General features: G+C 43.5%; 1 protein-coding gene across 2 annotated transcripts in view; it reads left to right on the top strand.

Moving 5' to 3' along the window:
- The window catches only part of GAREM1 (GRB2 associated regulator of MAPK1 subtype 1), a 197920-nt gene extending 171983 nt beyond the window's left edge, over window positions 1–25937 (top strand). The window contains exons 4-6 of one of the 2 annotated variants that reach the window (XM_032859677.1): window positions 6065–7237; window positions 22323–22489; window positions 23971–25937. In XM_032859677.1, coding sequence (XP_032715568.1) covers window positions 6065–7237; window positions 22323–22489; window positions 23971–24868 — 2238 coding nt within the window. In that variant the 3' untranslated portion in view covers window positions 24869–25937. The remainder of the gene's footprint in view (window positions 1–6064; window positions 7238–22322; window positions 22490–23970) is intronic. The other variant, XM_032859678.1, reaches the window with a different exon arrangement.
- The last annotated feature ends 871 nt before the right edge of the window (window positions 25938–26808 follow it).

Below are 26808 nucleotides of genomic sequence, written 5' to 3' on the forward strand. Positions count from 1 at the left end.
ATTGTTACAAGATCACCAACTTTTAACATTTTGCTACATCTGTGCTCTCATCCTCAACCCCCCACATACACATACATAGACACACAACTTACATTTTTCTGAATCATTTCAGAGTGAATTACATGCATTATGCCCTTTATACCTTAATACATCAGTGTCTATTTCCCAAGAATGAGGATATTTTCTTGTGTAAAAACAGTGCATCCAGGAGCATTAGCAGTGATGTGATACTCTTCTTTACAGTCCATCAAAACACTTGATGGCGTTGCTTCCCTTTAGGTCAGAATCCGTTCCAGGAGTGCATATTGCTTGATGTCGCATTCTGTCTTTCGTTCACTTTACTCTGGAGTAATTCTTCAACCTTTCTTGTCTTTTATCCCGTGCACGTTTTTCATGCATACATACCAGGTATTTTATACAGTGTTTCTCACTTAGGGTTTGTCTGATACTTCTTCATACTGGGGTTCTAGCGATGCATTTTTAGGTAGAATGTTCTGTAACTGAGGGCCTGACCTTCTCAGGGAATCACATTCAGGGGCATACACATGAGGATGCCTCTCTGGTTATATTACATTTGATCATCTGGCTAAGGTTGCTGTCCAGTCTCTCCACTCTATATTTACTTTTTCTCCCTTCACAATCCGTAAGCATTCTGAGCAAAGACACTTTAAGACTCAGACCGTGCACATAACCTACTCCTCAGTCAAACTTACTCTCTAAGTGAGCATCCACTGATGTTTGTTTTATGTACCAATCTTGGATCCCACCAGTCCTCCACATTTGTCGGCTCTTCCTCCATTCATTTTTTCCACTCATTCCTATTTTTGTTAACATATGGACTTTGACATTCCTACTTTGTTCAGTAGACTTTGTCATTGCACTCTTAGTGTATTGTGATGCTCAAATTGTCCAGGATTTGGCCCGTGGAGGCCAATTCAACCTGGCTCCTGTGTCCTTTTGACACACTGCTGTCATCTTAAGAGCATTCCTTTACTTTTTGGCACAATACAGTGTTCCACACTCATCTTGTACCTTTCTTGCCCTAGCCCTGGAATCAGGTATTTCTTCAAGAAGCCATGATATTGGGGCGCTAGGTATATTTGGTGCTAGCAGGAGTCATTATTTTTCTTTTAATTATTTTATATTATGTTAGTCACCATACGGTACGTCATTAGTTTTTGATGCAGTGTTCCATGATTCATTGTTTGCATATAATACCCAACGCTCCATGCAGTCTATGCCCTCCTTAATACCCATCACCAGGCTAACCCATCCCCCCCAGCCCCTTCCCCTCTAAAACCCTCAGTTTGTTTCTCGGAGTCCACAGTCTTTCATGGTTCATTTCCCCCTCTGTTCCCCCTCTTCATTTTCCCTTTCTTTCTCCTAATATCCTCCATGCTATTCCTTATGCTCCACAAGTAAGTGAAACCATATGATAGTTGACTTTCTCTGCTTGATTTATTTCACTCAGCATAATCTCCAGTCCCACCCATGTTGATACAAAAGTTGATGGCTGAGTAATAGTCCATTGTGTATATGGACCACATCTGATTCATCCATTCGTCTGTTGAAGGGCATCTTGGCTCTTTCCACTGTTTGGCTATTGGGGACTAGTCCCTTAGAAGGAACAAAGCTAAAGATGTGTGTGCCCATGTATAGTTTTCTAAAGTTATAACACAATACCTCCAGTTTCTGTCTTCCCTCCACAGTGAAAACTCTGATTCTCAGAACATGTTTACTCATTTGTTTATTTCTACAATATGCATAAAAGTTGGTTCAGAATCCCTGTACCCATTCTCATATGCAGAACAAATCTCCCAAAAAGAACACAATATTTGTTGGTCTTTTTTCCCTACTGGCAATTTGTAGTCAAAGCATTTTGAAGTTACTTGGATGATTTCTCTGTCTCTCCCCATGTGGCTAGTTTATTCATTTGAAATAAGATTGGATTCATCTGCTTCCATTTGTGTTTAGCTTTCGGTTTCTTTTAACTTTTTGCTGATGTAATTTTATTTTTTGAATATGTTAGAACATTGACTTACCTCCTAAGCATCAAAACTCTATAGCTAAGTACACTCAAAGAGGTATTACTCTCTCCCTTCTACTTGTTTCCTCCCTCCTTTAAGGACCAATTTCATTGTTTTCTTTTTTTATTTTTATTTATTTATTTGACAGAGAGAGAGAGAGAGAGACAGCAAGAGAGGGAATACAAGCAGGGGGAGTGGGAGAGGGAGAAGCAGGCTTCCCTCTGAACAGGGAGCCTGATGTGGGGCTCGATCCCAGGGCTCTAGGATCATGACCTGAGCCGAAGGCAGATGCTTAACTAACTGAGCCACCCAGGCGCCCCCAATTTCATTGGTTTTCTGGTTTATTTTTCTTGTATTCCTTCTTATTGTTGTTTTTTAACTTCAGAAAAATATATACTGATTTTTCCAAAGGTGTAGTATACTATATAATCTTTCATGCACTTTGGGTGTTTTTTTGGGGGTGGGGGGTTACTTAATATGTCCTGAAAGTCATTTTCCTATTAGTTCATTGTTTCCTATTAATTCATTGAACTCATCATTCTTGTTCTTATTTGCATAATACATTTTGTGTTTGTGTCATAGTTCATTCAGCCAATCTACTATGTTTGAGCATTTACATTGATTCTAACATTTTGCAAATACAAATAATGCTACAATGAATAACCTTGTGCATTTGCATTTTCACACCATGGGAGGAATGTCTTCAGATAATTTCCTAGAAGTAGGATTGCTGAATGGAGGGATAAACACATACATACTTGGGTTCAGTATTGCCATATTCCCCTCTACAGGGCTTGTATCATTTGCATTTCTACCAGCTATGGTGAAGAGTGCCTGTTTCCCCATAGCCTCACCCACTGAGTATGCTGTCAAGCTTTTGAATATTTTTCAGTGTTCTAGGTAAGAAGCAGTATCTCAGTATAATTTTCATTTACTTTCCTCTAATTATAAAAGAAGTTGAACATCATTCCGTGGATTTGAAGTCTGTTGTGCGCCTTTTTTTAGTGACTTGGTTTTTCATGACTTTCACCTGTTTTTCTGGAGGCGTTCTGGTCATGTCTTAAAAGTTGCTTATGTATTAGGGAGGTTCACTCTTGTGAAAATATTGCACATATTTTCTCTCAGACTGTTACTTGATTTTGACTTTGCTTCTCTTGTTTCTTGACATCCAAAAAACTTTTTGAGTTGGAATAACTACAAATGAGGGTTTTTGTATCAAATCTGAACATGTAAGATAAAGATGGAGAAATTGAAACAGTATAGTTATGATGAGAAAATAGAACGGTCATTTGGATAAATGGCCTTATAGTAGTTGCAAATATAAGTATACGAATGAGTGTATGTGTTTTATAAATTTAGTACATGATCAACGTAGCACTTCAAATCCGTGATGAAAAGAGAGAGTTATTTCAGAAGTATACTGGACAGTCAGTTAGCTGTTGAAAGTACTAAAGTTGGGGGTGCCTAGGTGGCACAGTCGATTAAGCATCCTACTCTTGGTTCCCCCTCAGGTTGTGATCTCAGAGTCGTGAAATGAAGCCCCCCGTTGGGCGCTGTGCTCAGTGTGGAGTCTGTTTAAGACTGTTGCTCTCTGCCCCTCCCCCCCGTAAATAGATAAATCTTTAAGAAAAAACTAAAGTTCGATCTCTACCTTTAATAGTCCATCAAAGAAATTTTAATTAAATCAGTTAAATAGTTAAAAAGTGAAACCATCAAAATTCTAGAAGAAAATAATTAATCATCTCAGTTTTTCTCAACCTCAGCACTACTGAAATCTGGACTAGATAATTCTTGGCTGTGAGAGGCTGTTCTGTTCATTGTTCCATGTTTAGCAACATACCTGGTCTGCTAGATGTAAGTAGCACCTTCCCAGCCATGACAATCAAGAAATGTCTCCAGACATGGTCAAAAGTCCCCAGGGGCTGGGGAAGACAGGGCAAAATCACCCCTAACTCAGAACTACTGATTTATGTCATCTCACTAGTAGAAGCATACTGCCCAAGAATGAAATTACAAAGGAAAATTTTGAAAAAGTTTGCTACATAGGAAGAAAAAACTTTAGCTCTTACAGAAGTTATAAAGTTGAAATTCATGCAACAAATTGGAAAATATATAGAATCGATGATATTCACATGACAAAAAATAATCAATAAGATGACCGTCCCAATAGAAAAAAATAGGTGAAGGGCACAAACAGACATTCACAAGGAAGAGATCTAAATGGCCAGATACATGAGTACCAAAATAGATTCACTACCCTAATAATCAAATAAAATGTGAATAAATAAATGCAGTATATGTGCTCTACCTTTAATATTGGCAGACATTAAACTCATTAAGCATGGATATGGAGAGACCTGTAATTTCATAAAGTGGGAGAAGTGTGAGTAAATATAACATTGAGGAAGCGCAATAGGAAATGCATATTAGACCTTCCAAATAGGTATTGATAGCTTTGCCCATGCAATGCTGCTTCTGGGCCTTTATCCTAAGGAAATAGTTGAACCGTAAAAAAATTCATTGCAGGGCGCCTGGTGGCTCAGTGGGTTAAGCTGCTGCCTTCGGCTCAGGTCATGATCTCAGGGTCCTGGGATCGAGTCCCGCATCGGGCTCTCTGCTCAGCAAGGAGCCTGCTTCCCTCTCTCTCTTTCTCTCTCTGCCTGCCTCTCCATCTACTTGTGATCTCTCTGTCAAATAAATAAATAAAATCTTTAAAAAAAAATTTCATTGCAGTACTATTCAAAATTGCTAAACATTGGGAAAACCCATCTGTCTAACAATAAGGAACTAGTCAGAAAAATTAAGGCATATGCCCAGATAATCAGATGCATAAGCTCAGTATTATAACCGAAGGTGTATACCTAACAGGAGAAAATGAAAATAGTGAGAAAAAAAGTAACAAAATTGTATGCATGTACTTAAAAATTTCCAAGAGAGATGACGCATCTCATTTCTTTTTCTCTATTTATATAAATTTATATATGTACATTTATATATAAATAAATATAGATAGATAGATATAATTATATATATAAATGTATATATTTATATATACATTTATATAATTATATATATAAATTTATATATTTATATAATTGTTAACATAGATTATCTTTAGTGGTAAGACTATAGAATTTGTTCATCCTTTGCATCTATATTTTCTAATATTTCTGCCAAAGAACATGAATAGTTTGTTTAATAAAATTAAAGGACAGGGAGAAATAAAACATTTTTACATCCTCTCTCCCAATTCCAACTTTAGAAAATTTCATAAATATTTTTTAAGGATTTTATTTATTTATTTGACAGATAGAGATCACAAGGAGGCAGAGATGCAGGCAGAGAGAGAAGGGGGTGGGGGGAAGCAGGCTCCCTGCTGAGCAGAGAGCCCGATGTGGGGCTTGATCCCAGGGTCCTGGGATCGAGTCCTGCATCAGGCTCCCTGCTTGGCGGGGATCTTGCTTCTCCTTCTGCCTGCTTCTTCCTCTGTTTGTGCGCTCGCTCGCTCTCTCTCTCTCTCTGACAAATAAAATGAATAAAATCTTTAAAAAAAATTTTTTAATAGTTAAAAAAAAGGAATATTCTACAGTGGTGTTTGTGAAAGCATTTTTTTTTTAATAGCTGAAGAGACAGAATGATATTACTATCCCAAAATAATTATCCATATGATAGGCTGCTCTACGTGGACAAAGAAACTGGAAGAATGTTTACCAAACCATTATAACGGTGGCTATTTCTGAATCAGGCCCGTGGGTGTTACTTTCTTCTTGAGTCTTTTCTCTCTATTTCCCAAATTTTTACTAACGAACAGATTGCTTATTTCTTCAGAACAAAGTATGTTTTTACAAGTCTAAAGGAATATCTTCTTGTTACTGTTAGCCATATAAATATTATAAAAGAAATGGAGTGGCTAAATTTAGTACGGGAACAGCATTTTCCTTTGTGCACGTGCTTGTGTGTCTTCATGGCAAGTTGCCTGCTCTTGTGCGGGAATGGACTGAAGGCAGCTAACGTAGAACGGATTTCTCCTGTTGCAGGTTGCTTCGGGTGAATGCAATGAGGACACCGAAGTTTATAATATCACCCTCTGTACTGGGGATGAACTCACTCTCATGGGGCAGGCAGAAATCCTGTACGCAAAGACTTTCAAGGAAAAGTCACGACTCAACACAATCTTCAAAAAGATCGGCAAGCTCAACTCCATCAGCAAGCTGGGAAAGGGCAAAATGCCATGCCTGATCTGCATGAATCACAGAACCAATGAAAGCATTAGCCTGCCATTCCAGTGCAAGGGCAGATTTAGCACCCGCAGTCCCCTAGAACTTCAGATGCAGGAGGGCGAGCACACCATCCGCAACATTGTGGAGAAAACCAGGCTCCCCGTGAACGTGACGGTGCCCAGCCCTCCGCCCAGGAACCCCTATGACCTCCACTTCATCCGCGAGGGGCACCGCTACAAGTTCGTCAACATCCAGACCAAGACAGTGGTGGTTTGCTGTGCGCTACGGAGCAACAAGATCCTCCCCATGCACTTCCCTTTGCACCTGACGGTCCCCAAGTTCAGCCTCCCGGAACACTTGGTAAAGGGAGACGTGTGGCCCGAGACCCTGGTGCATCACTGGCTGGGTATCTGCCAAGAACAATTCGACATCGACGAGTATTCCCGGGCTGTCCGAGATGTGAAGACCGACTGGAATGAGGACTGCAAGAGCCCCAGGAAGGGCCGGTGCTCTGGCCACAACCACGTGCCCAATTCTCTGAGCTACGCCCGCGATGAGCTCACGCAGTCCTTCCACCGGCTCTCCGTCTGCGTGTATGGCAACAATCTCCATGGCAACAGTGAGGTGAACCTCCACGGCTGCAGGGACCTGGGGGGGGAGTGGGCGCCCTTCCCTCACGACATCTTGCCCTATCAGGACCTGGGGGACAGTGGGAGCGACTACCTGTTCCCGGAAGCTGGTGACGAATCGGCGGGCGTCCTGGGGAAGTCGGAGCTTCCTTACGAAGAGCTCTGGCTGGAGGACGGCAAGCCCAGCCATCAGCCTCTCACGCGTTCCCTGAGCGAGAAGAGCAGATGCGATCAGTCCAGAGGTTCCGTCCGGTCCAAAGGTGCAACCTCTCCTCTTCCTGTGCCCGGAACTCTGGGAGCAGCCATGAAGTCTTCAGAGATCGCCCTACCTCCACCTCCAGTGCCTCCCAAATCTGAAGCCGTAAGTCATTTCCCTTCTCAGGGGATGTTGATCCTTCCATCTCTCTGCTCAGTCACCTGACTAACTTGTCTTCTTTCTTAATGAGAGGGAAACTTCCCGGTGGGAAATGATTGGGAGGAGCAAATTTGCTTCATTTGGAATGAAATAGAAGCGCGGGCTAGTTTAGTTTTACCAGTTAGGAGTTCCCAGTTTTTAAACCTTGAGAGTTTTGAAGAAAAAGAGGTTTGAACATGCCTTTCGCTGCTGCCTGCAGAATGGATAATAGGGAGGAGGGGGCGGACGGTGGGAGACCTGAGAAGAGGCATTACGGTTGGGGGAGGTCCGAAATGAGGATGCCTTGAACCGTAGCAGTGGGCAGCCATGGATGGCAGGGAGAAACGAGCTGCTTCAGAACGACCGGGCAGTACTTGCTGATAAATTGGTTGTGGGTAGTGAAGGAAAGAGGGAAATCAAGGAAAACTCCTAGAATTTTAGCCTGGGCAACAGAGTGGTTATTAGTGCCAGTTACAGTGGTGGGGCAGATTGAAGGAAGAGTAGGTTTATTTGGGGGAGGGGGGGTGCGGGATGGGAGGAGGAATCAAGAGACATCAGCGTCATTTGTAACCCTTCCTACTTCCCTGAAGTTACACTGAGGTCAAAGCATGGTCGGTGTGCCTGTGTCCATAGACACACACCAGAGCAGAACCCGAGCCACAGCGGGTTCTGGGTAATACCTTAAACGTAACTCAGTTAAGGCTCGAGGGGCTTCTGTCAAATCTTACTGTAAAAAAGGTCAGTATGGGACAGGAAAAAGGGCCCTCTGTTTTGACTGGGTTCTTTGATTGACAGGCACTCTGAACCTTTGCTCCTTGTTTTTAATCATTGGATTTCATTATATCTGAACTGAGAAAGTGCTAGAGATGTTGGGTATAGTTCTGTTTGTTTATTTGACAGTGGCTACTGCAGTGGGTTTTTTCCCCCCTATCTCTAGCAGACTCCTTAAAAAAAAAAAAAATCTTACACAAATCACAGTAAATAGACGAGTTCAGACCTACCTGACTGAAGCACATTTAGGGGGAGGATGTCTCCATATGCGTCTATTTTCTCTGCTCCCCGTGGTGGTCTTGGGACACCTCTGTGGAACCCTGCAGCTGTGCAGAACCTAGTTGCAAACCCGTAGAAATACTGGGTGGGATGCAAGAAACAGGACGTGCACTCTGGACTCTGGTATCTTTCAGTTTTATAGGGAAGTTAACAGATGAAATGCAATGACTGTCATATAAGTTAAAATGTGATAAACGATAGAAGAGAGATAGACTTCATTCAGAGGAAAATGAATTCAGAAAAAGAAACTTCTAGTTGAGTGATGCGTGAGAGAAGTCTTCGTGGAGATGATGGCATTTTAAATGAACTGAGAGAACACGCGTGAGTTGGAAGAACAGAGAGGTGAGAAAGAAGGGCATTCCAGACAGAATAGCATGAGCAAAGATGTGGAAGAAAGCTGGGACAGGTGAAGGGAAAACAGGGAGTGCTCTTGAGTCAGTAGAATAGGGTGACTAGAATGGATGAAGGTCCGTGATGGTTGAAAAGGCTGGAGCCACATCATAGACAGCCCTGAACTTCGCTGTCCATATGGGGCCCTCATTGCTGCAGAGATTATTGAGGGGGGACCCCCCCACACCCTAGCTGTTCACTCTAGGACACGAGAACTCCCTAGAGATTGCAGATCTGGATTTTCCTTGTTCTTTGGAGCATCTCCCGTAGACCTCAAGACACAAGCCCAGGGATCCCAGTACCTAGTAGGGGCTGTGAAAAATTTCAGGGGCATCTTGGTGAAGTTAGAGTCCTTGGTATTTTTATTCATGTCAGAGGATGATCCCCCATCCCATCCCAGCCCCCCAAAAGCAGGTAAAAAGTAAGGGGATGGTCCTCCTGGAAAGTAAGCAGTGTTCAGTGTGTCTCAACTATATACTTGATGTTCCTGGAAACTTGGAACCCTGATCTTCAGTAGGAGTGTGACTGTGTGAACTGTTCCTATAGGACTTTGGTCCTAGTTGGCACATAGTGGAGACTTATGTTGGTTAAATGATGGATTGACTCATCCATGATGGTCATACCCAAAGTCATTATGTAACAAAGTCTAGAAATAGGAGGCTAGCGCCACTTGTTTTTTCTGTGGCGTAATAAAAGATGAGTAAGAACATAAATATTAAGAGGCTCTATTCGTGACCTTGGTACTAAAAAATACAAGAGTTAAATTTGAAAGCAAAAGCAAATCTCAGAGGGGGAGAAAAAATGTTAGTCTCCAGTCTCAGATGTCGTGTCTTACAAGAGACTCTTTTCAGAGCATGTCCAGTGTTTATAGAATGCTATAATTTTTTTTTAAAAACTTTAAAACACCTGAAATCACTTGATTTACTTTAAAAAAAAGTTGGGCATTTCAAATGAAGTCATATTTTTTATGGGCTCTTTGACCATGAAATGAGTTTTCCATTTTTAGGAACTATGTGGGATCCAAAGAAACGTCGTAACTGTTAGATGTGGCTTCAGCTTGTAATTTTCAAAAGGGAGCTTTAATGGGGCATAAATTCAAGCGCTCCCACAGAATTAAATAAAACTTCTTTGGAAAGTTACACTGGGGTGAGTCCTAGGAGAAAGACACGCTGTGTACCTAATAGTTATCCTGCCTGATCATTAAAGATGGTGATAAGCTTTCAAGTGAGACATCATCTGGGAAGGGGACAACTCCCACCAGGTCTTTAGGGGTAAAAGGTGCCGGAACAATGGCACAGAGTTGGAGAAAGCCTGTCTTTCATGGTAAGGGAAGCAGAGCTGGTAATTGGCAAATGCGCTCTGTTTGCCACAGTGCGTGTCCCCGTTGGGTTAACGTCCAGGGCTACAATGGCTCCATTGCATGCCGGCCGGTCCCTTCTCTCCTGATTCTTCTTTCCTCCTTCACTTCCCACTTCAGTGTCCGAAGTTGTAACCCACGCTCGTGCTCTGTCTCCAGCACATTTTGGTGGGCTTTGTTTCTTTCTGTAACCAGGAGAGTAAATCTTTCCCCTTCAGCAGTACCACTGTGTTTCCCTCATTGTGCTACAATTCTGGCCACATCGGGGTCATGCTGTTCAGCACTTTCCTCCCCACATCTTACTTAGTGGAGAGCTGGCTGGTGGGGCCAAATAGAAAATCCTCAGTGGATTGAGTCATCCGTGTAGCCCTCGTTCACTTTGTATTTGATGTGGCTGTTTAGGGCTATGTTCTAGTCTTCAGGTAACTTTGTAAAGATTGTTGAATGTAAAGATTGTTTTTTTTTTTTTTTTAAAGCAAAACTCTGCCACTTACTTCTCCAGAATAGGAGAGGCTGTTCCCCTCCCAACAGGAATATCCCGGGAGAAAGTAAGCATAGTTCCAAGTTTAAGAGGGATGCCACTTGTCTCCCTCAGAATTGTTGCAGATGAGCCCAAACTGAGGAATCATCGCCAGCTCACTGAATGGTGACATTGTCCCTTTTTTAAATTGCACAGAGGGCCCTCAGATCAGAATGACCTGACAGTCCTTGTTAAGTGGATTACCCTTTTGGTTCATATGTTTATTCTAAACACATCCTCTACTTCCTAACATCATGGGCCTCTATCCATAATCTTAATTTTCTGAGTACTGGCTGATCAGTCTAAAACATTTACCCAGATACACTCAACAAGTGACAATATTGAAAAAATGCCACTTTGGAGAGCAATAATAGAAAGCCTTTATATTGCATAAAATTCTGTACATAGAAGGTTTGAGTCCCAGACTGCTCTGGGCTGCACACTGAATTACAAGTCGTTATCAAAACCACAGGATGGCGATTCTTCTGAAACCATATATGCAGCAGTATCCAACCTGGGGACCGCAGAACCCAGGGATTAAGCTCCTCCCTCCTCTTCAGTAACAGAAGAAAAGAAGTACATTCACTCTTGCTCGGTTGTTGACATTAGAGCAATTCCTGAGGTTCATGAAAAGAAAATCATAAAAGGAGCTAGGTGGTGAGCCACTGGTTTAAACCAAGTGTTACTGCCAGATTGATGATGAATTTGTTAACCGTGGTGCCCGACAGGGGTGCCCCAGAGCCCCAGAGAAACTAGGTGCAGGGATTTGTCATAAGACGGATTGCTGGCGTACTCACTGAATAAGGCTGAAAGTCCATCATAAATAAAGCCCCTGGTACGGAGCACGGTGTGTTGTTGGTTTTGGGAAAAATAAGACTTACAGGGTGGATTTGGTCCAGTAGGTGCTTGGAAAAATGGACTGAGCTCTACAGAAGTGAGTCGGAGTATCTGTTCTGCCTCAGACAGGCTGGACAATTGATGGGAAGATGTGAAGAAATGCCAGGCCTCCCAGAAGTCTTCATTTCCCCTTTTCTGTGGAATTTAACTAGAAGCGGGGAGAGAAGTGATCAGCCACACTATGTGGTAGATAATTAGAGGCCTAGGACATCAGGTTAAGAGCTGTGGATTTGAAGGATGCCTGGGTGGCTCGGTTAAGCATCCAACGCTTGATCTCAAGGACGTGAGTTCAAGCCCTGCGTTGGGCACCATGCTGGGTGTGAAGCCTACTTAAAAAAAAAAAAAAAAAAAAGCCACAGATTTGAATCTTCCTCACTCTACCACATAGTAGCTTCGTACCTTTGGCAAAATACTTAACCTCCCTGAGTCAGTTCCTGTGGGGAGAATAACAGCTTCTTCATTGCATCGTTGTACTGTACCAAGTATTTGGCACTGGTCCGTGGCACTTGGGAAGTGTTCAGTAAATGAGAGCTGTAACTTAATATGTGGTAGATTCCAATTTAGGGTCAGACGGAAAATGATTTTGGGAGGTTTTAGTGAGGGTATGAGGCCTCTACAAAGAATCAAGGAGGCTGACGGAAACAGGCGCCTCTCCCTCCACAGTCAGCCCAGCACCCAGGCAGGGCCCCTTGGTCTACACATTGGAAAGCATGTGTGATAGCTTTGTTTTCCTGGTCTCTAAGGTATTACAGAAACCTACTTGGGTTAAAAAATAACAAAACATTCTTTTCATCTGACTTTTAAAATACCCATTTGATAAGTTAGGTGTCAATGTTAGTTACCCAGCTGTGGATCCAAATTTGTACTCATCGAAGAGACACAGAAATGCTCAGCAGCCTGGACCCCAGTACTGTGTAATCCTTTCATGGGGACAGTTGGGGGTTTGGAAGAGCTATAGAGTACCTGTGAAGAAGCCACATGCGGCTCTAAGGCTGCAAACACATGTCAAGAAACTGGAATTCCCAGACAAACCTGTATAGAAATATTAAGACTAACAAGTTGCCAGGATGTCTGGGGGGCTCGATAGTTAAGCGTCTGCCTTCGGCTCAGGTCACAATCCCAGAGTCCTGGGATCAAGTCCCCCATCCGGCTCCTTGCTCAGCAGGGAGCTTGCTTGTTCCTCTGCCTGCTGCTCCACTGTTCATGCTCTCCCTCCCTCTCTTTCTCTCTCTCTCTCTCTGACAAATAAATAATAAATAAATAAATCTTTAAAAAAAAGGAGTGGGGGGGGTACTGACAAGTTGCCTTGGCAAATTCTATTCCTCAGCGTGGCTAGGCTAGATTATGGTGTGACCAGGTGTCATGCACCACCTGGAGGTATCCACCCAAAGAATTAGAGACGTTGCATTACTACCAAAGTTGGGAAAAAGCTATCAAAAGATGTTTGCTTACAAATTAAGGGAAGTGGCTATGAGAACCGATTTGACTGAGTTTCTATTTTATTTTGTTTGGACTTTTGCCCTGTATCAAATGTTAACATTAGAAAAGGCATTAGAAGACAGATTTTCTTAAATAAATCTGACATATTAATATTCAGGTGTAGGTACTAAAAAGATTAATCTGGAAGTGACTATTTTTCAGAGTAATTGCTCTACAAAAAGATTCACTCAGGATTCCACTAATTAATGAGGTCTCCTAAGGCATTTGACATTTAATTAATTTTAATTACGACTTTTGAGGAGTACTCTGAGAACAAGCCATATCTACGTTCCCATATGTTAATTGAAATAAGGACTAAATTATTACTGTGTTTTGGTAATTTTGAAACTAATTGCCTCTGGTTTCATGTAAGTTATTTGTTTTTAAGTGAAACCTTCTAAACCAAGAAATGTTTTTCTCCTGTGTCCATTTGAAAGTCTCAGTGTTGAGTACGCTAATAATTACAATATTCTGTGGGATAGCTCTTGTTGCAAATCTGCACTCTTGAGCACCATTTGTACAAAATCACATTAATGTGAAGGTTATATACTATTTAAATATATGTATCATGTATTATATTCCTTGCTCAGAAAAGGGCTTTATTCTCTGCCCCAGTAGCATATTCCTTCTTCTCAGTCCATAGAAGCACCCTAGAATTTGAACAAGTATTCTTTTCAGGACCACTTGCCCTTCGTGAGTGGCCTCCGCCTTGCCTCCCTCGCCCGAGGCTTGGAGATTGGAGGTCATTTCAAACCCAGGTCTGTCTTTAGGTCCCTATCATCAGTGTGTAAAACTGGAAGGGGGAAAAAAAAAAAGTATTCATCTAAGAATCAGGATTTTGACTGTAAATCACATCTGCCCCTGCCTAATTAACCACATAGAGTTTCATTTATTGCCATTTTGTCATTATAAACTTTCATTTCTGTTTGGCTGAAAATACCCTGATGGGTATGTGACAGGGTTATGAACTCTTTGTATAAAAGCCTCTTTATAAATAAGATTTCTTAAGGCTGTAATGATTTTGTTATCTGGGAGAGGGAGTGTGGGAAGCGATATAAAATCCAGGGCAGAGGGCATGCACTGAAGGCAAAGTTGCAAAGTTCAAGCGTGGTTACAAAACTCCTTTCTTTCAATTGCTGACATTATCCTGAAGTTGGCTTTTTAGAGAAGAAAATTCACGGTACAGGTGAGTGCAGTTGTAGATCAAGCTTACTTAAAGAATTTGTGTATTTTCTGAGTTATTGTCAAAAAGAAACAAAATGATCCTTACCCTGCCTGAGTGATGCCAAAATCTCTTCAGTGACTGCCGGCAAGTCTAAGCAGCGTGATCTTTGAGACAGAATTTTTCCACCCTCATGCGTGTGATGGTGCGTGTGTGATGGTTTTAAACCACAGACAAGGGAAATGGGTGGCCTTGTTAATAGGTGTCTCCAGATCCATTGCCATGGATTTAAAAGTTGAGTACACTGCGATAAAATTGATTTTTTCCCCCAAAAGATGGCTACACAAAAGATGTCACAGTAAGTGTTCCATTTACTTTTCATAGGCAGTCTCTTTGGTCCAGCTAGTGAGAGGGTATAAAAAGTGTTCTTGCTTCCGTGGAAGACAAGTAGAAAGTTCCAAGAAATGACAACTTTCTAAGAAATATTATACCAAAACCCCCCATCCGTACACTGTGCTGTTTCATAAATACTTGGTGTGTCTTTCAGTCTCTTGTATTCTTTTAATCCCTAGGAAGTGTTGGGAAAACTTAATGGTCACAGGAGAAAGAAATTAGATCATAGGTAATATATATAAGATGCTCCAATGATGTGTACCAAATGTTACATATAATAAACATAACATATCATAAATACACATAAATATGTGTAACCTTGTTTTCCAACCAGGTACTAATGAGCTTTGTAATTGGAGCAAATTCTCATGCATCACTTTTAACATGTGGCTATTTAGGGAGAAGACCCTTTTCTCCATTTTTAACAAATTATTGTTCCTTTACACTGTGCTCAGTTCCCTTCCAGCCATGCAGAGTTGGAGCTGAAGGCAGTGGAGAAGGGAAAGGACAGTTAAATGCTATTCCCGGAGTCAGGAAACCAAGTTAAACTTTATGGACAGTATTCTGAAAACAAAGAACATCATCCCATTCTATGACACATTTGGTTTTGACCAAAGATTGGGGTTGGGTTTTGACTTTGTTGACCACCTTCGCTTTAAAAACACGAAGCTTTCCAAAGTCATTCATTCTGTTGGGTGCATCTTTGCTCTTGCTGTTAGACAATAAGTTACCATTGATTTCTTTTCTGGCTTTACAGTGGCCAGTGATGGAACGGCCAAAGCAGAAAGCAATGGGAAAATGTCTCTTCTCCTCTCCGTCTTCTTAAATGAAGGGAAACCATACGTCCTAGGGGTCAGTAAGCCATTAGCCTCCAGGTTATTATGTGTGTTCATGTTTATATCTGGGCACATTTCTAAAGTTCTTCCAAGCTTAGGGGTGAAAAAAGCCATGCCTCCTTCAGTCCACTATCCCTTTCTAGTAACTGCCTCTTCCCCTTCCTTTCTAGTCAGTATTCTTGAAAATAGTGTTGTGCCCTCCTAACTTCATTCACCCTCATTTCCTGTTATACACTTGACTCACTGGAATCTGTCTGCCAAGTTGTTTGTTTTTTTTTTTTCATTCTGACTTTTTTGCTAAGATCCCCAGTGACCTGCTAACTCTAACATATCTTCAAGACCTTTCCTGACTTTTGACATGCTCCCATCCTTACACCGCCATTCTCCTGCTGTCCTCCCCTCCCTTCACTTCTTTGACACCATTTGGGCAGGGGTCTGCTCTGGGAGTGGTAAGAGAGAATCACCTCTTTCCTCCTTCTTCATCTCCTCTTCTGCCCATTCCTTAGGGGTTCAGCTTTCTCTGAAAACAGTTCAGCTTTTTCTTCTCCTCTAAGATCCCAATGCCACCATCACACAGATTCTGTCGGTAGAACATCAAACTCAAGCTCCGTATTTTCAAAACTGAACTCCTTGGTTTCTCCCAAGCTTTGTTCTTCCTTCTAAGTTTCTGTCTGATAAATGGAAACAATATTTGCCTCATCATTGAAGTCTCCAGGCCTAGGCGTCACTTTAGTTGTTTTTTTTCATGCCTCTGTGTCTTTTGCACACTCATATATTCCTTCTTCCTGGAGACTTTCTCGGTACAATTTCCTATGAATGTTCTGTCACCTTGAATAAGTTAATGGTGCTCCTACTAAACTTTCCTCTTACTTCTGTTATTACAAGGCCATTTGTGTCTTGATTATGTTTGTCTCCCCTCTTCCCAACAAATTCCACGAGCTAATCATTTCTGTATACATAACACTAGCTCAGTGAGCGTGTGCTAGGCACTCATCATACCTTTGAATGCATCAATAGCAAAATGGAATTAATGTACTGTGTAGGAAAAGGGAAAGGGATGGCCATATTCTTTAGACATTTGGGGACAATGGAAGTAGATAGTGTCTCTGATCTCAGCTCTGAGCCCCAGACACGTTTTATAGCTTACTTCAAACCCTGACTATTAAATTGTGTCAGTGTGTTAGATGGCAGTCACGGGAATAGGCCTTCTGGACTAAAGAAAGGTGACTAGAGAGTGTTCTAGAAAGAGCAGAACTCACCATTTCCACCTTCCAGTAAATGACCTTTATATTTAGCCCTGGGTTAGCAATCTGCTGCATGAATACTAAGGAGAGGTTGTCTTAATCCTGAGTAGTGGTATCTTACATTTGATAAGAATTTAATTCTTGAGGGTGCCTTGGTGGCCCAGTTGTTAAGCGACTGCCTTTGGTTCAGGTCATGATCCCCAGGACAGGGTCCTGGGATCGAGCCCCACATTGGGCTCCCTGCTCAGCGGGAAGCCTGCTTCTCCCTCTCCCACTCTCCCTGCTTGTGTTCCCTCTCTCACTGTGTCTCTCTCTGTCAAATAAATAAATAAAATCTTAAAAAAAAAAAAAAAGAATTTAATCCCTGAGCATTTTACAAAAGGGAAGAGGTAATTGTACTGGAGGTGTAAGTGACTGCTGGAAAGAAAATATTTATTTATAGAGAGATTGTGTGTGTGCTTGCCTGTGGGCAGGGGGAGGAGTAGGGAGGGAGAGAGAGAGACTGTCAAGCAGACTCCCTACTGAGTGCAGAGCCCAGCTCTGGCCAATCCCATGACCCTGAGATCATGACCCGAGCTGAAATCAAGAGTCAGATGCTCAACTGACTGAGCCACTGAGGTGCTCCAGAAAGAAGAGCTTAGACCCGAGAATTCATGAAGCAAGGCTCTGGGGACAGCAGGGAGCCAGCTCTCCCTGCTGCCCCCGATTCCATGTCGTGTCATTGACCCTGACCTAACCAGCAAGGTGCCAGGAGCGTCTCTGCAAACACCCAAACTACCCATAACCAGAAATGATCAACCAGTAGCCGAGGTCATGCATAATCTGGGATAGGCAGTAACACCTGCCCCCAAACAATGCCAGCACCTCGCTTAGGACCAGGTTTGGAGGTTTATTCCTGATAACCCAGGTACCCCCAACCGCACCATGCTGCCAGACATGCCACGTTGGAGAGGAAGGGAAGGACTCTAGCCGGCCAGCCATGCTGTATTCTGTAATATCCCCATTTAGAATAGTAGTTACTTGGAGGGGGGTTGACATTTCCCAGTTTAGAAATACCGTCATTGTCATTTTCACACTCCTACTATGGCAAGTGTGGTGGTGGTAGAGTTGAGGTTGGTCATATGTGCCAGGTCTGCTGGTGCATTTTTTTCTCACTAATAGGAGGACACACACAAAATTAACATCCAACCCAAATGACTTACCAATAACAATGTCCACATAAAAATATAAAAGGCATTCTTACATATTTTAAAATAAAAGTAGCTTTTTGTTGTATTTTGTGTATGTGTGACATCTGTTAACCTCTGCCTAGCATTCTGTGGGACATATTTGCACCCGAGGTGATGAGTCCCCGAACTCTGTCATCCACAGGGCACCAGTAACAACAATGCCAGTGCCTACCATTTTCACTTGCAGGCTCAGTGACTATACATGGGAAGTAAGTAAATACAAAGAGTGTGAGCTGAATACAGAAGCAGTGACATGTACTGGTGGCCCTGTGCAGTGGTCCCAGATCGAGCATGTAATGTTTGGGACTGGGCCTGGGGAAGTTGCATTTAGGAACACAGGCAGGAAGAAGCACAGCAGAGAGGACCGGACAAGGACAGGTGTGTATAGGTGACGCTGAGTCTGCCACTTTGGATGGACCTGTGTGTTCATACAGAGGAGTGGTGGGAGAAATAACCAGAAGGATGGCGTAAGGTATAGTAATTTCTGTGGCTACCAGAGAGAGCTAGAAAGACTGCAGAAGGCTTCAGTGGAAAGCAGGAGAGGCTGGACTTTATCCAGCCATCAGAGGGTGCCACCGGAGATGGGAAGTAACGTGATGAAAGCCACATGTTGAGACTTTTAGAAGGAATCCGCTGAAAATGTAGCACTTGAAAGTGAAATTCAATATGAGGGAACCTGGAAATAGGGTGGTTGGCCTTCCAGTCTTGTAAATTGCCTTTTATTGTCAGATAAAATTCCTCTCAAATAGAACTACACTCCTCTGGGCTATTCATGTCCCGTGTTGAATCCAATCAAGAAGCAAAGTAGAACAATTACTGTAATGGGCATAGGAGGTAGGAGGGAAGATGGCGCAATGAACCCTCACTGTAACTTCTGGATCCCAAAATGCATGTATTTCACCAAAGCATATAGTTTTTCCCATAAACTGCATATGACTTCATTTGAAAATCTGCAGCAACAAGCTGAAGGTAACAAGTTGAGGGGCTCCTGGCTGGCTCAGTGGGTAGAGCATGCAAGCTTGGTCTTGGGATTGTGAGTTCGAACCCCACGTTGGGTGTAGGGATGACTTAAAACAAAATCTTCCCGATAGAAAGAAAGGAAATAACAAGATGAAAGTAACACACAGAGAGCAGGTAGTCAGCTGTGCTCAGCCCCACTCAGTCCTAACGCACCCACTTGGAGGAGCCAAAGCCGGCCCTTCTGTGCCTCGACAAAATGACACCTGAATTCTTGTTATGAACCAGGTCCTTTTTTTTTTTTTTTTAAATAAGATTTTATTTATTTATTTGACCGAGACAGCGAGAGAGGGAGCACAAGCAGGGGGGAGTGGGAGAGGGAGAAGAAGCAGGCTTTCTGCTGAGCAGAGAGCCCAATGTGGGTCTTGACCCCAGGACCATGGGATCATGACCCGAGTCAAAGGCAGTCGCTCAACGACTGAGCCACCCAGGCGCCCCGAACCAGGTCCTTTTAAAGTCATTTTGTTTTCGTTTTCAACTACCTTTTCTCCCAGATGGTTTTCAAATCAGTCTAATTCTTTGCCGCTGAGCTCGCAATGACGCCCAAACAGCCCTCTCCTCACAGTAGAAGAGAACCTTTCTCTGGCCTTCTGTGAGCATCTCTTCACTGACTCCTCCCCGTATCCTAAGAGCAGGAACCACACACCCGCACACACTCTTCCTCCTTTTGAGAGTCCTGTGACCACCCAAACACTTCCGGTATCTCCACTACAGTCTGGAGTTGAGCTATCCACACTCAGCCACAGCTCACCTCCCTGGGCCCTGGGAGTCAGTACTGCTTTTCACTACTTCCTCTCCGCTCCTCCTCTCGCATGGGAAACCTGTCGGAAGGCTGTTCAGGACTCCCAGTTATAGAAGTAGGTGGCAGAACCAGCTCAAAACAACCTTGAGTGCCTGGGGTTAGTTTTAAGAATAGGAAGAGGGGACTTAACATAGGTCAAATTCAAGTACAGGCGGCTGCTTTTCTGTGTTCTAAGAGCTAAGTCAGCCACTTAAAATTAAAATTCATCTTGGGACGCCTGGGTGGCTCAGTTGGTTAATAAGCTGCCTTCGGCTCAGGTCATGATCCCAGCGTCCTGGGATCGAGTCCCGCATCGGGCTCCTTGCTCAGCGGGGAGCCTGCTTCTCCCTCTGCCTCTGCTTGCCATTCTGTCTGCCTGTGCTCGCTCTCTCTCCCTCTCTCTCTCTGACAAATAAATTTAAAAAAATAAAAAATAAAAAAATAAATTAAAATTCATCTTGTCATGGACATCTCAGCATATCATAATTGACATCTAGGTCAGTGAGCCCTAATGAAACATCACAGTCAATGACTACTTCCAGAACTTGGAAATTTCTAAATCAAATTCAGCATTAACCATGTTTCCCCCATGCTCTTTTCTAACCCAGTATTGAAAAGGGACTGTTTATTTTAAAAATTAAAAAGTTATAAGACAGGCTCCTTATGTTTTCCCTGATTCCTATTACCGTACGCATAAACAGAATCAGGCACATGTATAATAAAGTAACACCCATCCTGTAGATACTCCCTAAGAAAGAAAAGAAATGTAGCTGGCTCCTGTACGAATCACTAACAAGACGGAAGCTGACTCACTATCTCAGTTACTTATTTTGTAACCGGTATATACTCCTGAAAGCCAGCCAGTGGGGTGACCCGGCCAGCCCTTCTTAGTGTCCTAGCTGGTTCTCAGCTCCTTAAGAAAAGGAGACCCTCCAGTAGTGCCGGAGTCCCCCCGCCCAGCTGAGTGATCCTCTCTCTCTCTTGCTTATCCAAACCCAGGTCTTCCCAGATTTTCCTTCTGTAGTCCTCCACTACCTCCTTTTAAAAAACTTAAAAGGGAAAAGTCTGCATGTATTGGAGAGAGAATCCGCTGCTCAGAATTACTTTGTTTCAGCCTAAAGAGCTTTTCCAGTGAAAAAACGATCACCCATGGGTCCCAGTCACTGGGGCTGTGGGTTCTCCGGGTGGGAGCAGTGATCCTCTGCGCTAGGAAGAAATGCAACAGATGAGACTTTTTAAATTGCTTCCATTTCACTTAAAATTGAGGTTTGCGTGGTCATGTGACTTTTTGTTACCTCTGTTTTTTTTTTTCTGGCAAGCTACTTAGGTCTGGGAAGCCAGTTAGAGGCCCAGTGTGCCATGTAGAGGATACAGTGTAGTGGTAGAGGATACAAAGTCACGTGCACGTATTTTATTTGGTTTTAAGCAAACCCAATACCAAAGCTAATGGAAGCATTTTGTTTCATTGTCCTGATTACCCCAGAGCTGCTGGGACAGGGACAGGAAGAAATTGAAGGCAAAGGTGAAAAAATTGTTGGGAACACGACCTAAAATCAGGCAAGGACCTTTCTGAAGAAGTCAGAATTGGCTGTTTTTACCTGTGTGGCTTAGGGTGGACTAGCAGAACCAGGTATAAACTGCCCCCTGCTGCCTGACACAGAGAAGTACATTTAAAAATGTCTGCCTCATTAAAAAGAATCCTATTCTCGAATGCCTCTGTGAATGGAAAAGAAATGGGATAACTTACAGCCTGCAGACTCATGCAAGCCATAGACATCACAGGTCACCTAATGCTCTCCAAGGTGAAGCTGAAGGGAGTTAGAGGCAGCTCTCGTGAAAAGTGCCAGGCCCCGGGGCTTGGAAGTCTGCCTCAGTACCCCATCTGCAGCCTTGTTCCAGCAGCATCTGTGGTAGCCGGGAGCTTTTTAGAAATGCAGGTTCCCAGGGCCCTGCCCTCGGTCTTCCAACTCAGAATCTGCCCATCAACAAGAACCCGGGTGATTCACATGCACCCTTAGGAGTGAGAAGCCCTGAGCATAATAACTTCAGAAGGAGCTTCCCCCATGGAGAAGAGCCTCCAGCCCCAAAGGATCACACTGAATTCAGTTTGAACAGGGGATAAACACAGCCCAGTCGATAAGTTTGATCCTCTATGAAGGTCACGATTGCCTTATGTCCTTATTTTCTTAATGCATCCCTTTTACACAGCTCACCCATCACTAGCCCTTTAACTCGCCGTAGTTCACGTTATTGGCCGTGGTTCAGCAGCCGCTGGCCTTTGCCAAGCAGTCCCCTTGAAAGTCAGTCTGTCCCGGGGGTGTCTGGGTGGCTCAGTGGGTTAAAGCCTCTGCCTTGAGCTCAGGTCATGATCCCGGGGTCCTGGGATCGAGCCCCGCATCGGGCTCTCTGCTCATCAGGGAGCCTGCTTCCCCCCCTCCCCCTCTGCTGCCTCTCTGCCTACTTGTGATCTCTGTCTGTCAAGTAAATAAATAAAATCTTTAAAAAAAAAAATCGGTCTGTCCCAGCAAGTTCGCGACAGGCGTAGCTTTGATCTCGGGCAGCATCAGTGTCTGTCGTCCTCCTCGCGTGCTGCGTCTTCTCTCTCCCTCCGTACACCTGCTGCTACTGTTGTTTAAGAGTAGCAACTTGGCCCGTTGTCAGTCTGTTGCTAACCCAGAGTGTTCTTTTCTGCGCCAGGTCAGGGAAGAGTGCCGGCTCCTGAACGCCCCTCCTGTTCCGCCCCGAAGCGCAAAGCCATTGTCCACAAGCCCCTCCGTCCCTCCTCGCACAGCCAAGCCAGCGCGGCAGCAGACTCGTTCTCCCAGCCCCACCTTGTCCTACTATTCTTCAGGGCTGCACGACATGTAAGTCTTCACGCAGGGACGTGTCTTCTTGTCGGCCAGCTCACCGGGTCTTGAGAACAGTGTCAAGGTAGCCGCAGCCCAGGCAGGAGGTGGGAGAGGAAATGTCCTTTGAACGCAGAGGAATTGCACTGGAAAAGCATGATGGGGCCCCTGTTGGTTTCAGGTTAGGATGGAAGAGCCAGGGTCCTAGGAAGAAAAGAAACCACAGTATATGTGAGAAACTCCATGATAAAGGCCAACTAGATTCTCTTTAAAGCGAGCCGCGGGGTGCCACCAGCTCCCTCAGACCAGCATCTTGTTCTTTCCACTCCCACTTCTGCACGAGCAGACAGGCAGCGCCTTCAGCCGGGACCTGCAGCGGAAAGGGTCCTGTGGGCTCTGCTCTGCCTTTCCACCCAGTACGGGAGTCCCTTCTTGACCGCGGCGGTCTGATAGCCATTCGCTTCTGTCTGGGTCCTTCCAGAGCTGTTGAGCTCCTTCTTTTGCACCGCAGTTCATTCCACGGTTGGCAAACGCCCGTGATTTTTTGGTAATCTTTCCCTATACCCAGTTGAATCTATCTCCACGTAACTTGCAACTGTTTCTTACATCTAGAAAAAAAATAAATAAATAGATCCTCCCTGCTTCTCTTTGTCAGCCCATGAACGATTTGAAGTCGGCTAAGGTGTAAGTCTTCTCTTCTCCAAAGAGATCGCCTCAGTTCCGCCAACTGTTTGCCCTGACGTCGCTGCCCGGTTGGTCCCCCATCAGCCTCGTCACCCCACCTCTGAGCACAGCCTGGCTTCCCTGACACTCTTACAATGTGGCGCCCGAGCTGAATGCACCATTCCGTATATGGTCTTCACCATTTAAAATAGCTCTCTTTTGCATTATTTTTTTTTGTTCTCTGGACGTTTAAATCCTGATGCTAGTTTTACTCAGTTGAATGGAAGCCCAGGCAAGCATTGTGTTTGACGCATTTCTTCTCACTTCCGACTTTGGGATAGAAATAGAGTCCTAGGTGCTGGTGCTGTGGTCTTGTCCCCTGGCACAGGGATGACAGGCACGAGGCCCCCCCTTTGTAGCTCTCGCGCCACCCTGACCCGCTGTAGGCATTATTCATCATTTACATGACCTGTTGGGGTCATATGGGGGTAAGCCTCAACATAGCTTAAGAATTTTTCTCACTGTAAAGATCCAGGCACCCTACTCACCATGATTTTCTTGTTAGTTTAAAAAAAAAACTAACCACCTCTATTATATCCTTTTAAATCATTATAATTCACAAATCTGTGTAATTATTGGTATATTTTGGTAACTTACAGACTTTTTTAAAAACCCGGTAAAGTTAGCAGGTGCTTGATCAAATTCATGATAAGAAATACTGTATTTTCCTTCCTAGCTGTCCTTTTCTGTTCAGAAGTGACGACTGGGGGATCAGGGTCGGCTTGACATTAGGCTTTTCCTTTTGACTCATCTCCTTTTCTGTGTTTGCTCTTAAGCAGCGTTCCTAAAAGTGACACAAGTCCTCCTGAAAGCGCTCCTGTGTCCTGCTACCCCTGTAACCGTGTGAAAACGGATTGCGTGGACCTCAAGTCCCCAATGGGAAGTCCCTCTGCTGACACGCTCTCCTCCAGGCTCTCGTGGCCCAACCATTACTCGGGAGCAGCGGAGAACCAGACCAGGAATGACTTCCTGCTGGGTCCCAGCAGGAGCTACAGTTACCCCAGACAGAAGACGCCAGGCACACCAAAGAGAAACTGCCCAGCACCCTTTGATTTGGATGGCCTTGAGCTCTCGGCCAGTCCCCCCGGCTCTATCACTTCAGAATTCAGCGGCAGCATCTCCGCCTGTCCCAAGTCAGCCAGCTACTCTGTGGAGAGCACAGATGAGAAAATTCTGGCTGCTGACACGACCAAGCAGAGTATTTCGTGCCCTGCCTTACCCCCCAGGGCTCCCAAACCAGTGGAAGAGAAAACCGCCTCGGACACTTCTCCTTTGCCTCTGAAAATTGATGGTGCTGAGGAAGACCCCAAGTCAGGGTCACCGGACCTCTCTGAGGACCAGTACTTTGTTAAAAAGGGCATGCAGGACATCTTCTCCGTCGCCTACCCTTTCGCATCTCCGCTCCACCTCCAGCTGGCCCCCAGGTCCTGTGGCGATGGCTCCCCATGGCAGCCGCCCGCTGACCTATCGGGACTCTCCATAGAAGAAGTGGCCAAGTCGTTACGGTTTATTGGTTTGTCTGAAGATGTCATATCATTCTTCGTTACTGAGAAGATCGATGGGAATTTGCTCGTTCAGCTGACTGAAGAAATCCTCTCAGAGGATTTCAAATTGAGCAAACTGCAGGTGAAGAAAATAATGCAATTCATTAATGGCTGGAGGCCCAAAATATAGCCAAATAACCCCAGCTAGCATTGAACAAAATGAACAAATGTGTGTGCTAGAAGGGGTGGGCTGGGACACAATTCCATGTTTTTTGCACTAAAAACCTTCTCTGTAAATAGGGATAAGAGAAACTCTTACTATGCAGATTACGTTTTTGAATGGTGAACAGGCTATTTTGTACATCAATAAAAATGCTGTACAGAACACTTAGAGGTGTGCCTTGTACATCACTCAACACTCAACAGCTGCTAAAAGACAAAAGGCATGTGCAGAGAAGTAATTCTCACCCAAGGAAGTTTATGTGAGAAGGTATGATATTTATTACAAAATAGCCAAAGCTGAAAACTGTAAGAATCAAAACAAACAAACAAAACTTAAAAAAACAAAAAACAAAAAAAAAACACTTTTTGAACAACAGTTCTCTCCTTTGGGGGAATCGACTTTAGACAATTAACTGTCCTGTGCTCTGTCGTTTGGATTGCTCAGTGCTAATCGTTTTACTCTTGTGCCTGAAAATGTTAGTGATATGAAATGACACTTTACTGTTTGATATATGCTTGGTGGGGATCTTTTCATCAAGAGACATTTTCCAAAAGTCATGTGTTGATAGAGGATATATGAAATAATACAAATCATGACCACAATAATTTATCTATAACTACTGCTGATTTTATTGAGCAGTGGGGAAAAAAAAAAACCCCGAACATATACATATATGTGCACATATGTATACCCAATACACATGTGTGTTTTAAACATCATTAGTCTGATATTTTAGATAACATCTGTTCACTTTCAAAAATTTGGGTTTGGGGCCATTAACTAAGTTGACTATTTTAGGAAGAGTGGACAGAGTGATTCCAAAGATTCTCAGAACCCTTCCCCTCGAAGCTCAGTCTGACTCTGCTTCATCATGGAAAGCCTGGAAGAAATCAGTAGAGGGTCTGTATTAAAGAATTAAATTTGTAAGCCCAAGGGCGGTGGTTTGCTTATAATAATACTTGCATACCGATGTCTGGGAAAGTGATAGTTTCTTGTCAGAGGGTAATTCATCTCCGGTTTGAGGGTCATCTTTTTTCCTGGTCTGAAGAGTGTTTCTCAGAGCGTGTTAGGTATCCAACGCTTGGATTCAGGAGAGCTCAGAAATCAGACTTAGGACCTTCATCTTTTGAGTAAATTTTTATAAAGTATTAGTAAGTACACTTGTTTCATTCATAAACCTCTTCTTCCATCTCTTCCAAAGAAAACACATCATTACCATAATTTTATTCCAAGAATTCCAGGACATGATTCTGACAGTTCTTGCCAAATGTGATTAAATAGTCCAAAATATAATGGCCTCATCATCCTTGTTGACTTTTTGGAGGAATGTAAATCTTAGAAAAGTTCTAGTTCTCCGAGCAAGTCGCCAGCACTAGCCCTGCCTCCCCCCAGCCTGATTCTGGATGTGCAGACATCTGTGACTGACGTCAGCCAAACCGGGTGTCACTATGACTTGCAGGATTGGCTTCTATCTTCTTACCCACTCTTCTTGCTCACCAAAACAAATGCACAAGGGGAAAGACAAGACCCATGGTAACACAACATGCAGTATGCAATATGGCTTTATTTCTTGACATTAATGATGCTCTCAGTCCATCTCCTGATTTAAAATTGAGGGGAACGGACACCTCTTCTCATTTTCCATCCTAAATCTTTTTTTAAGCATTTCTTCCCTCCCTTAACACATCTCCCAAAATGTAAACACTCTAGGTAAAATGTATCCCATAAAGAGAACTGAAGCACCCCTTCAGAAGTAGCCAAAAAATCTGTATGGAAGTTTCCGGTCCTGCACTCACATGACATGAGACCTGCCCTCAGTGACTTTCATGTTTAAGAAACATCCTTCTGTGTGAACAACCATTTCTCTAGCAATGTTAACCTATCAGCACTTTCTTTTAAAATAAAAA

Source organism: Lontra canadensis, unplaced genomic scaffold (assembly GCF_010015895.1).
Source record: "Lontra canadensis isolate GAN:19392208 unplaced genomic scaffold, GSC_riverotter_1.0 scaffold17, whole genome shotgun sequence".
NCBI lineage: Eukaryota > Metazoa > Chordata > Mammalia > Carnivora > Mustelidae > Lontra > Lontra canadensis.